The sequence below is a fragment of the Odocoileus virginianus genome, chromosome 15, assembly GCF_023699985.2.
Source record: "Odocoileus virginianus isolate 20LAN1187 ecotype Illinois chromosome 15, Ovbor_1.2, whole genome shotgun sequence".
NCBI classification, from domain to species: Eukaryota; Metazoa; Chordata; class Mammalia; order Artiodactyla; family Cervidae; genus Odocoileus; species Odocoileus virginianus.
Window position 1 is genome coordinate 8,066,292 of NC_069688.1, and position 12,182 is coordinate 8,078,473.

Sequence of the window (12,182 nt, forward strand, 5' to 3'; positions counted from 1 at the left end):
GTGAAGGAGCCATTTCTAGTGGGAGAAGAATGTGCAAAGATCCTGGCAGCTGGAGGCTCCCCTCCCTGCTGTTCATAGCGGCATTGGTGGCGAGATGCCCATGGCCCGCAGGTCCTGGGAAGATGCTCTCAACGTGGGGCAGTGGAGCCTCTCCTGCCCGTAACAAGGATACTGAGAACTAAAATAGGACCGGAGATTTAAAAAGAAAAAAGCAGAGGAGGACAGCCTTACCCCAACTCCCAGAGCACACCCAGTGCAGGAAAGTGGCATTTTTGAAATGTAGTTCTCATCCTGTCACTCTTTTCCAGGCAACCCACCTGGATCATTCTTTCTTCTTGGTTGCTTTTATGTCATTTTTATGTTGTGACCTTTCCCTAAAATTAGTCTGCTCTAAATGTCCAGCTCAGTTATATTTCATACAGTTCCTTGTATCCTGTCCTGATAAAGAGTGGGGAGAGGAGCTGTGCTTGGGGACATGAGTGTCCCAGGGAGGACTGCAGTGAGCAGCTCCGGGTTTGCACGCATCCCAGAGCGCTTTCTATGAGGCACATCTCCTGCATCCCTTTGTCTTTCTGGATCTCCATTTCCCTAATTCAAAAACCTAGCTGCTTGAAATGGACAAAACATTTGGACTGTCAAGTCGATTTCAGCTATAAACATCTGAGACTTCACCAGCTCCGTTCTGGAGCTCCACCTGGCCACTCGGCTTTTTATGGCAAGCCATTTGGGCTTCCAGTCCCATCTGTCCAGTTCTATTTCTCTTCCTCACTCCCCATATATTTAAGACTCTTCTTGTGCTGGTTAGGGTAATGCTCTAACAAATAACCTCTCAGTTTCAGTGATATAAACTCAACATAATTTGTCCACACAGTTTCCTCCTGGCTTATATACCCTGGTCAGTGGGTGATTCAGGGATAAAGGCTCCTGCATTTCATATGGGTACCCACATTCTCACCATTCAGTTCTTGGAGAGAAAGGCATACCTGCTTTTATAACACTCGGCCCAGACATGGCATGTATCAGTCTGCTCAGATTCCATTGATCGGACCTGATTACACGGCCCCACCTTGATAGAAGAGGCCAAAGCCCCTGCTAGTGGCCTTTGCTAGTGACAGGGAGGTGTGGATTTGGTGGACAGTTAGCTTCTCTGCCCGAGCTTCCTAACTCCTTCCTCTTGCCTCCAACCCCACAGCATGTAAACTTGCATATATGCTCACGTAACAGTCCACTCAATTTCTTGATTGGCTGCTTCTTCCCAGCCAGGCTTGTTAAAGTAGGCAATTATCACTTTGAAGCTGTATCCAGCCTCTGTACTCCGACACTGAATTAATTCTTGGAGACAGAATTTTGGGTGAAGTAGAAAAGAATTGCTTTATCGCTTTGTCAAGCAAAGGGAGCCACAGTGGGCTACTGCCCTCAGAATGGTGTGTGCTGACCTGGAGGGGGCAGTGAGGAGCCTTGTAGTTCAAAGAGGGTGTGATCAGCTAATGGATGCTCTTCTGATTTGCTGGTGGGGAGGTAAGTGGGCGTCAGCATCATCAACCTGGTTTTAAACAGTCTGGGGTCTCCGTGCTTGTGGGCAGCATACTGTTAACTTCTACGTGGTGGGGGCTTCAGTACAGGCAAACAGCTCAAAGATATTGTTATGTATCCCTTGAGGGGGGAACCAGGACCCTGCCCCAAGGTTGCACTATTGTTTCTTAACTGCTCCTCCCTGGTCTTTGCATCCCATCCCTTCCCTAATGAGTAATTTTTTGAGCCCGTGCTTTGGAACTCTGGGAAAGTCACAGAGGCTGAATGGATCCTATTTTTTGTAATCAAGAAATGGGGGCCACAGAAAGGCTTTTGTGTCCAGGAACCCCACAGGGACCTGCTTGGTTTCAACATAAACAAAATGCAATTGAGTGGAGCTAGAAAACCTGCCTTTGAAGGTCTGTTTGTGTGGCCATCTCTCCAACTCCCAAAATTTTTCACAAGGAGTTACATACCCTCCACTTATTGAGGACAGCTGCTGCTGCTGCTAAGTCACTTCAGTCGTGTCCAACTCTGTGCTACTTTATAGACGGAAGCCCACCAGGCTCCCCTGTCCCTGGGATTCTCCAGGCAAGAACACTGGAGTGGGTTGCTATTTCCTTCTCCAATGCATGAAAGTGAAGTCGCTCAGTCATGTCTGACTCTCAGCGACTCCATGGACTGCAGCCTACCAGGCTCCTCCGTCCATGGGATTTTCCAGGCAAGAGTACTGGAGTGGGGTGCCAATATTTATAAGTGATATGAATGATATTTATAAGTGGAGTAACCTTGAAGAATAGCCTGTATGATCTCTGCTTTATTATAAAAAAAATGGAAGCTCAAAGAAGTTAATAACCTTCCCAAAAACACAGGTTAGGAAGAAAAGTCTACACATGGCTCATGTTCCTAATGAGTCTAGTGAATTCTGCTAAGCATCCTTGAGGACAGTATTTGCAGAGTGACTAATTTTTTTCAGCCAAATTATTTTCAGCCAAATGAACAACTTATGTAAGCAAATTAGATCTGACAATTAATATGGCCTCTTCAGTATATTCACCTTGGAAGGTTATAAGCTTGTATTTAGAGTCAAAAGATCTGATCTTGAGCCCAGCACCTGGGGGTAGCAGAATGAACAATAAAGTGAGAACCAAGGCGTTGGTTTCTTCTTGTCTTTTATTCGACAAACTTATTACATAACTAAGCATGCAAACAAATCACCTGGGGCTCTTGTTAAATTCTTGTTCGATTCTGACGGAGAGGGTCTGGGGTGGGTCCTGAGATTCTGCATTTCTAAGCAGGTTCCAGGAGATGCCAGGGGTGGCCATGACCACTCTGAGGGAGGAAGATTTAATTCTGAAGATTTCTGTTGTTTCAATTCAGGGGATATTTCATGAGGCCCACCATGTGCTTGGATTTGGGATACAGAGGTGAAGCTCTTCCTGTTTTTTACACCTAGCACACACAATTAGGGGATTAGTGCCCTGACAGGAGCCCACAGGCTAGGCAAGGAGCTAGAGTGTGGTGACCAGCTGTGCTTGGGGAAATCTCCATCAAAGTTGAATCTTAGCATATGAATGGGGTCTTAAAGGACAACTAGGATTTTATTTTATTTTTCCAAAGATTTTTTTTTTTTTAAGGTGGACCATTTTTAAAAGGGTTTTATTTATTGATTTACGGCTGTGCTGGGTCTTCACTGCTGTTCAGGCTTTTCTCTAGCTGCAATGAGCGGGGGTTACTCTCTAGTTGGGGTGCCTGGACTTCTCATTGTGGTGGTGTTATAGCCATGCTTTCCGGGAAACAAACTCACTCAGAAGGACAATGCAGATAGTGGAGTGCAGTTTATTATACCAGCGGGCCCAAGGCAGAGTCTCCTCTTAGCCAAGGACCCCGACCAGCATTTGTGAAAATCTTTTATACCCCATGTGTACGTGTCCAAACCCACCACCCCAATTCCCTTGAGACTTACATAAACAAGGGAAGGGTAAATACAACTACAATAACCCCATCATTCATGTGTTTTGTGTTCAAACAGTCAATAATCAATAAGCCCGCAGTTACATTCCAAACAGTTAATAATCAATAAGCTTGTGGTCACATTCCAACCAGTTAATAATCGATAAGCCTGTGATTACATCCCGATAGATATGGAAAAAATTCATGACCTGTCCGGAGACAGGGGTGATTACGGTATGTCTCCTCTTAGGCGATGAGTAACCTGGCTGTGATATCCTTCCATTGTCGCTCCCACCGGCACTAAGCAGAGAGTTGAGAGTCCAGCGGAGAGGCGGCCGAGCACGATCAGCACAGACAGGCCTGAGATGGAGCGCTGGCCCCATGAACCCCTTCTTCAGTGGCTTCTCTTGCTGCAGAGCTCGGGCTCTGGGGCGCTGGGTCTCAGTAGTTGCGGCGCATGAGCTCAGTGGCTGTTGCTCCCAGGCTCTAGCACACCGGCTCAGTAGTTGCAGTACCTGGGCTTAGTTGCCCTGCAGCAGGTGGGGTCCTCCTGGATCAGGGGTCAGACCCCTGGGTCCTCCACTGGCAGGTGGATTCTTTACCACTGAGCCACCAGGGAAGTCCAGGACTTTGTTTTATTAATTTTTATTGGAGTTTAGTTGCTTTACAATCTCATGTTAGTTTCTGGTACACAGCAGAGCGAATCAGCTGTACATAGACATACAGCCCCTCTTTTTTGGATTTCCTTCTAGGTCACCACAGAGCACTGAATGAAGTTCCCTGTACTATTCATAGGTTCTCATGAGTTATCTATTTTAGACATAGTATCATATGAGCTTCCCTCACAGCTCAGTTGGTTAAGAATCCACCTGCAATGCAGGAGACCCTGGTTTGATTCCTGGGTCAGGAAGATCCGCTGGAGAAGGGATAGGCTGCCCACTCCAGTATTCTTGGGCTTCCTTGGTGGCTCAGCTGGTAAAGAATCTGCCCGCAATGCGGGAGACCTGGATTCAATCCCTGGATTGCGAAGATCTCATGGAGAAGAGAAAGGTTAACCACTCCAGTATTCTGGCCGGAGAATTCCATGGACGGTATAGTCCACCAGGTAGCAAAGAGTCGGACACAACTGAGCGGCTTTCACTTTCACTTTCATCAGTAGTTTGTATGTGTCAATTCCAATCTCCCATTTCATCCCACTCCCATTTCCCCCTTGGTGTCCATACGTTTGTTCTCTATGACTGTGTCTCTATTTCTGCTTTGCAGATAGGTTCATCAGTACCCTTTTCTAGATCCCATATACATACATTAATACAGGATGTTTGTTTTTCTCTTTCTGCCTTACTTCACTCTGTATGACAGTCTCTAGGTCCATCCGTGTCTGCAAATGGCACAGTCCCATCCCTTCTTATGGCTAGTACTCCATTGTTGTTTGTGCCACATCCTCTTTATCCTCTCTTCTGTGGATGGACATTTAGGTTGTTCCCATGTCTCAGCTGTTCTAAACAGTGCTACAGTGAACACTGGGATGTAGACAAGTAGGATTTTATTTTATTTTATTTTATTTTATTTTATTTGACAAGTATGATTTTAGTAGGTAGTAATAAGAAAGAAAGCTATGCCAGGGAGCAGGCACACCCTGTACAGACACAGGTGCATAAGGCAACATGTGTTCAGAAGACCACACTCAGAAATGATGCTGTTGAAACACAGCATATCTGAAACCTTTATGCCCTTTGTTCTTAACGATTCTATTTCTTTTTTCAGTAGGTTCCTTATTCCATAAGGGCTGTGATTGTACTTTCTGCTCTCCATTGTATCTCCAGGATCTGACACATAGTAGGCATTTAGTTTATTAGCTGTTAAATGAATGAATGAACCATTCCTGCCATGAAGTGAAGTCGCTCAGTCATGTCCGACTCTTTGCAACCCCATGGACTGTAGCCCACCAGGCTCCTCTGTCCATGGGATTCTCCAGGCAAGAATACTGGAGTGGGTTACCATTTCCTTCTCCAGGGGCTCTTCCCGACCCAGGGATAGAACCCAGTTTTCCCACATTGCAGGCAGATGCTTTAACCTCTGAGCCACCAGGGAAGCCCAAAGTTTTGGGCAAATAGATCCATAAAGTGAGCAGTTCAACTGGACGATCTCTGGACCCTTCCACTTCCCACATGTGTGAGGATGATGGCTTATTTCAAAGGTAGCATACTATAATGGTAAAGAGTATAGACTCCCTGGCTGTGCAGTGGTTAAGAGTCTGTGCTTCTAATGCAGGGGATGTGGGTTTGATCCCTGATTGGGGACCCACATGTTGCATGGCATGGCCAAAAGATTTTTAAAAAAGAATAAAGATTCCAGAGCCAGGCTGTCTGGTTCAAACCCCAGCTTTTCATGTGTGTTGCCAAGTTACTCAGGCTTCAGCTTCCTTATCTGTAAAGTGGAGGTGATCATCCTAGATCCTCGCTCATAGGTTGTTATGAGGAATGAATGAGTTCATACATGTAGAACTCCTAGAACAGTATCAAGTCAACAGTCCACACTCTCTGAGTATTGCTGCTACTATTGTTTCAGGTTTGTGTCCACAGTTAGGAATTCTTTTAACTTCAGGTGATAAGTAATCCAGTTAATAGATTTTCTTCTACCTCGTTCCTTGTCTCTCCTCCATTCAACCATTCAATTATAGTGCACTTTTATACAATAATGATGCCAAGAGCTAACACATTTATGGGGCACTTACTATGCCAGGCACTGTGCCAAACACTCGCTACCTACCAATGATGTAGGTACTGAAAAGATCTCCAGTAGACAAAGGCTTGGAGAAGTTCATAGTATTCATAAGTGGTTGACCTGGGGTTTGAGCCCCAATCTGTCTAGGCACAAATTCCGTGCATGTAACCAGATGCTATACCACCAGAAAATTGTAGAGGACAGTAGCAGTGTGGTGACCCTTCCAGAGGAAGCCTCATAGAGGAACAACCTATAAGTATCATTCCCATGCTTAAAACCCTTCACTTGCTTTCCATCACAGTCAGGAAAAAGTTTGTATTCATCAACCTGGCTTATCAAGCCCTTCTTTATTGTTCCTCTGTTCTCTTCTCTGAGCTCATCTCTCTCTCTCTCCCTCTCTCTCCCTCTCTCTCCCTCCCTCCTTCTCTCTCTCTTTCTCCCCCTTTCCCTCTTCTCTTCCCACCTTCCTTCCTCAATACTACCCTTTGACAAACTGTCTTTGATTTCTTGCAGAACCCTGGTATGTTTGCTCATTCTCCAACCAGATCCTAGTATGTGCTGATCTCTTGCTAAGAGCACCCATTCTTTTATTCACTTTACCATCAAGTTCTCTAGAGCAGCAGTCCCCAACCACCAGTTTCGTGGAAGACAGGTTTTCCACAGACTAGGGCATGGACGGTTTTGAATGATTCAAGTGCATCCCATTTACTGTGCACCTTATTTCTGTTATTATTACATCAACTCCACCTCACTTCCCCAGGCCTCAGATCCCAGAGGTTGGGGACTCCTGCCCTAGGTCATTCAAGACTCCCCCTGGACTTGGCCTTGCTAGGAAACTCCTGATCCTCCAGTGGCTGGTCAGACCCCTCCATGAGTCTTTCCATTTCAGCAGTCATTGCCTGTGTTGTTTTTATTTTTCTCTTTGTCTGCCCAACTCCATTCCCCATCCTCTGAGGCTCTTGAGGACAGGTCCTGGGCATTCTTTATCATTTAGTACAATTTTCTAGCACAGTGTGTAGCTGGTTACATAAATATTTGCTTAAATAATTAAGGCATTATCTAATTAATTAAAGCAGTAGCTTTTAAATTGACATCTAAAGGGAACTTCCTTGGTGATCCAGTGGTTAAGAGTCTGAGCTCCCAATGAAGGGGGCCTGGGTTTGATCCCTGGTCAGGGAACAAGACCCACATGCCACAACTGAAAACCCTGCATACTGCAACAAAGATCGAAGATGCCATCTGCCGCAACTAAGATCCAGTGCAACTGAATAAATAAATAAAACAAAATAAATATTTTTAAACATTGAGATCTAAGGATTCCTAATGAGTCCCTGAGTTGGCTTCTGGGAAGGTACAAATCCCTTGAAATCAAGTGCAAAATTTTGAACACTTGTACATTTTTTAGGAGCTAGAATTCATAACCTCTATCAGGTTCTTAAAGAGGTTGGTAATGGAGACAACTTTAAGAACCACTGAATACAGGGGTGACCAACGTAAGTCAACGCACATCCCACAGTGCCTTCTGGCTGATTCAGCTATTTCATTAAAACTAGGTCACACTGGTGGTGAAACGCACCATTATTTTATGCAACACTAAGAAGACTAACCAAAAAGTGAGATACACCGCAAAGGTACAGTCACTTTCAGAGATGATAAAACACAAGAATCAAGAAAATACGGCCCCCTTTCTGGTGGCATGCTTCCTTTCAGCGGTGCCCCTGAGGTTGAAGTGATCCCTGAGATGGTGTGTTAGGTGGGAGGAGTGGTCCCTCACTGTGCAGTTCAGCCCCAAGGGCAATCCCAACTCTGCCACAGGCTACCAGTGAATGTTGGGCAAGATTCCCTGCCTCACTTTCCTGATCTTCACATTGGGGTGAACAGTGCCTTCCCCCCGGGCTAACTGGGTGGCTTGACTAAGACAGTGCTCATATAGTGCCTTGCTTTGTTAAGGCTTTCAGGGACCATCCCTTCCCTTCCACCAAGCCATATGCACAGGATAAGACCTCAGCTGACTGAAATTCTTAGTAAATATACATTTCAGAGAAGTCATTATTATTCTGCCTAAGGTCTCCCAGGCTTGCTACTTACTTCTGCAATTTTTAAAAAACATCTTAACTCTATATGCCTGCAATTTGGGATAGAGTATATGTCACTGGACTGGAGATAATGTGGTTTTGCATCCTTTGTCCCTATGTCCATTACACTCTGTGTTCATGACATCTGCATTTGAAAGGATAATTCATAAGGCTTCATTTTGTTTTCCACATAAATTGATCTATTCCAGGGCTTCCCTCATAGCTCAGTGGATAAAGAATCCACCTACAATGCAGGAGGCCGGGGTTCGATCCCTGGGTTGGGAAGATCCCCTGGAGAAGGGAAAGGCTACCCACTCCAGTATTCTGGCCTGGAGAATTCCAGGGGGTTGCAAAGAGTCGGACACGAGTGAGTGACTGTCACTCCACTACTGAAAACTTCCCGTTTTGGGTTGGTTTTGTTACCAGCGCTCCACAGTCCTGCACAGGGAGAAGGGCTTTCTCTTAGCGCTCTCTTGTCCTTCCTCAACCCCTGGGTGGGCTCTCCGCTGAAATATTTGGTAAACACTGAGGTATGCCTCGAGACTCCCCTGGCAAGGAGAGCTAACATCTCAGGCCACAGTTGGTTTGTTTGAATGGGAACGTTTCTCCCAAGATGGATTCAAATATTAATGTGCTCTCCTCCCCCTCCCCACCCCTTTCCCGTTGTCTAGTATTCTTTTTGCAGATGTTAAAGGATTTACCAACCTCTCCACGACCTTGTCTGCTCAGGAGCTGGTCAGGATGCTCAACGAGCTCTTTGCCAGATTTGATCGACTGGCCCATGTGAGTTGAATTTAATTCCCTCCTCGTCTTCGCAGGAGTGACGGGCTGCATGCAGAATTAGGGGAGAAAGGGACTCAGTCTTCATCACCAATGTCATTACCGTTCTGCATCCTGACCCCAGACCTGGACCCCTGACCATTGTGCATTCTGGGGACTGATGTTAGTTATTTATGGTTTGTCAGATGAATTTTCCCAGCTGAGAGACAGCTGGTTGAGTGACAATTAAACCAAAGTGCTTTTAAATCTGTTTTCCATTCTTCTCCGCCTGTGGCCGGGCTCCATCCAGATGCAGCTTCAGTGCTGCTTCATGCAGAGCCGACTGCCTACAGTTTCCCAGCCAACCCCAGCCATCTGGAATGAATTGGCCTCTTCTCAAGGACCAGTGAGCTACTGACCCGTCCCACCACCATTTTGTTTGACCTAAGAGCTTGGGCTTTAGCCAACAGGACACTACCTTTCTTTTGCTGCTGGCTTGACCAGAGCTAAAATAGAGAACAGGTTAAAGAATATGAACATTTGCCACCAAAACAAAGATTTCAAGTCCTCAAGCCACTCAGATCACAGAGGAATGTCATTGTCACACTGTATTTTAGCCCAGGTTTTCAATTCAAATTGGCATGACTTGACTCCCTGCTTTGTAAAGGATGTATAGTAGTGCCAGTTTCACAGGCTATTGTGAGAGTGGAATGAAACCTTATCATTGTTTTGTGACCCCATGGACTGTAGTCCACCAGGCTCCTCTGTCTATGGAATTCTCCAGGCAAGGATATTGGAGTGGGTTGCCATTCCCTTCTCCGGGGGATCTTCCCAACCCATGGATCAAACCCGGGTCTCCCACATTGCAAGCAGATTCTCTACTGTCTGAGCCACCAGGGAAACCCATATGATTGTTAGGGCATCAAAATGTGCTATTTTAAGGTCACTTCACTCAGAGCGAAGTCACAGAGATTGTCACAGAGATCCATTCATCCTGCATCTGAGCATCTATTAGGTGTTGTGTTGGGAATATGGGAATGACTGAAACACATTTTCTCCCTTCTTAGAGCTGAGTCTTGTCAGGGATACCTAAAGAGGTCATCAGTGTACAGTGTGCTGTATGCTGTGATGAAAGCAAGTCTAGAATCCCATGAGAACATAGACACAATGTATAAGCCTTGGGTCAGAGAAGACTTCTGGGAGAAACTGATTCTTAGGCTGGGTCTTAAAAAGGAGAAGACAAATACAGCAGAATACTACTCATCAGTAAAAAGGAATAAACCGCCATTACATGTTACAACATCTGTGAATCTCCAACACAATATGACAAGTGAAGAATCCAGGCCACAGAAGGTTAGACACTTGGTGATTCCATTTGTCAGACATTCTACAGAAGGCAAAAATTACAGGGAAAAAAAGGGGGTAAGTCATCGCCAGGTAGGATAAGGGATGGAGGGAGTGGATGGATTGGTTGCTCAGTCATGTCTGACTCTTTGCAGCCCCATGGACTGCAGCACGCCAGGCTTCCTTGTTCATCACCAACTCCTGGAGTTTGCTCAAACTCATGTCTGTTGAGTCGGTGATGCCATCCAACCATCTCACCCTCTGTTGTCCCATGCACAGAAGCATAGGGTCGTTCCATGCACAGAAGCGTAGGGTGAGGTGATTTGTGGAGTGATCTGGTTATTCTGTATGTGAGCGTGATTGTACACATTTATCAAAATGGCAAATTTTATTATATAAAAATTGTACACCAATTAGGAGGTAAAGAAAACAGGAAAAGTCAATGTATGCAGAGGAGAGAACAAAATTAAAGATGCTGTATGTGTGAAGAACCAGAAGATATTTAGCATTGCTGAAAGGGGTAGAGGGGAGGCTAGAAAAATAAGCAAGGACTGGCTAAGGACCTTGCATTGTAACCTGCAGCTACTGGACAGCTATTAAGTAGGAGGCTGACAGGAGCAGAAGAAGAGGTGGAAACAGGTCTCCTCCCAGGAGAAGGGTCAGATTAACCTGTAGGGCTGGAAATTTGAAGGTAGGGAAGAATGTACACCATTGCTTTTTATCACTGCTTCAAGGATGGTTGGTGCCAGTTGCACATAGTTCTTCTACTTTATATTCTGTTTCTAAATATTTTTGCCCAGAGGTGCTGAGAAGAACAAAAATGGCCCTCCAAAGAGAGCTGAGAGATATGATCAAGGTCAGTTTCTGGTGTCACAGTAATCTGCATTGACCCAGATAAAGGATTGCTATGAAAGATGCAATCCAAGTTGTTCAGTCAACACTCCCTGTGTACCTACTGTGTGCCAGGAACCATGTGAGGCAGTGGCAAGACAGAATCAGCCCCTGCCTTCAGACTCTGCTAAGGGAGAAACAAGTCTGCCAACTTTGCAGGACAGTGTGATGCAGACAGTGGGCACAGAAGTCCTGGTGGACAAAGAAAGGGATGGTCAGTGCTTGGGGGGAGGAGGGGGGTGGTTGAGCAGCATCAGGAGAAGAGGCCATATGCAGACGGGGTCTGAGGAAGAGCAGGAGCTTTGCCAGCATCAGATTAGATAACAAAGCACCTTCCAGGCTGAGCCGCGAGGCAAAGGCAGGCAAGTGTGAAAATGCGGAAGTGTGCTGCTTGTTTGGAGAGCTATAAGGAGCTCAAGATTGCTGAAGCATAAAGGGCACGGGAGACTGCAGTGAGGAGTGAGCTTAAAAAAGAGAGCAGACACAAGTCTGGAGGGCACAGTGCCACATTTAAGGAATGTGGACTTGACCTTGTAGCTCTGGCTTTTTACCCTAGCTACACTGTACACGGGGGCTTCCCTCGTGGCTCCGATGGTGAAAAATCTGCCTGCAGCGCAGGAGACCCGGTTTCAGTCCCTGGGTGGGGAAGATCCCCTGGAGAAAGGAATAGCTAACCCACTCCAGTATTCCTGCCTGGAGAATCCCATGGACAGAGGATCTTGGTGGGCTACAGTCCATGGCGTTGCATAGAATCTGACATTACAGACTTCACTTTCACACTGTACTTGGTCAGAGAGAGGTAGACGGCCGTGCACAGCCCAGCAAGTTCCCGGGCTGCAAGAAGCTGTAGTCCTTCTCGAGTTTGAGTCATGTTGAAAGATTTTTAAAAAATGAATATCAAAATAAGTGCAGATAGACAATGGA

The 12,182-nt window shown here is 45.9% G+C and overlaps 1 protein-coding gene across 3 annotated transcripts in view; it reads left to right on the plus strand.

Moving 5' to 3' along the window:
• Nucleotides 1–12,182, plus strand: part of ADCY8 (adenylate cyclase 8) — a 229,144-nt gene that overhangs the window by 79,045 nt on the left and 137,917 nt on the right. For all 3 annotated transcript variants that reach the window (XM_020875262.2, XM_020875263.2, XM_020875264.2), the window contains exon 4: nt 8,936–9,047. In XM_020875262.2, coding sequence (XP_020730921.2) covers nt 8,936–9,047 — 112 coding nt within the window. The remainder of the gene's footprint in view (nt 1–8,935; nt 9,048–12,182) is intronic.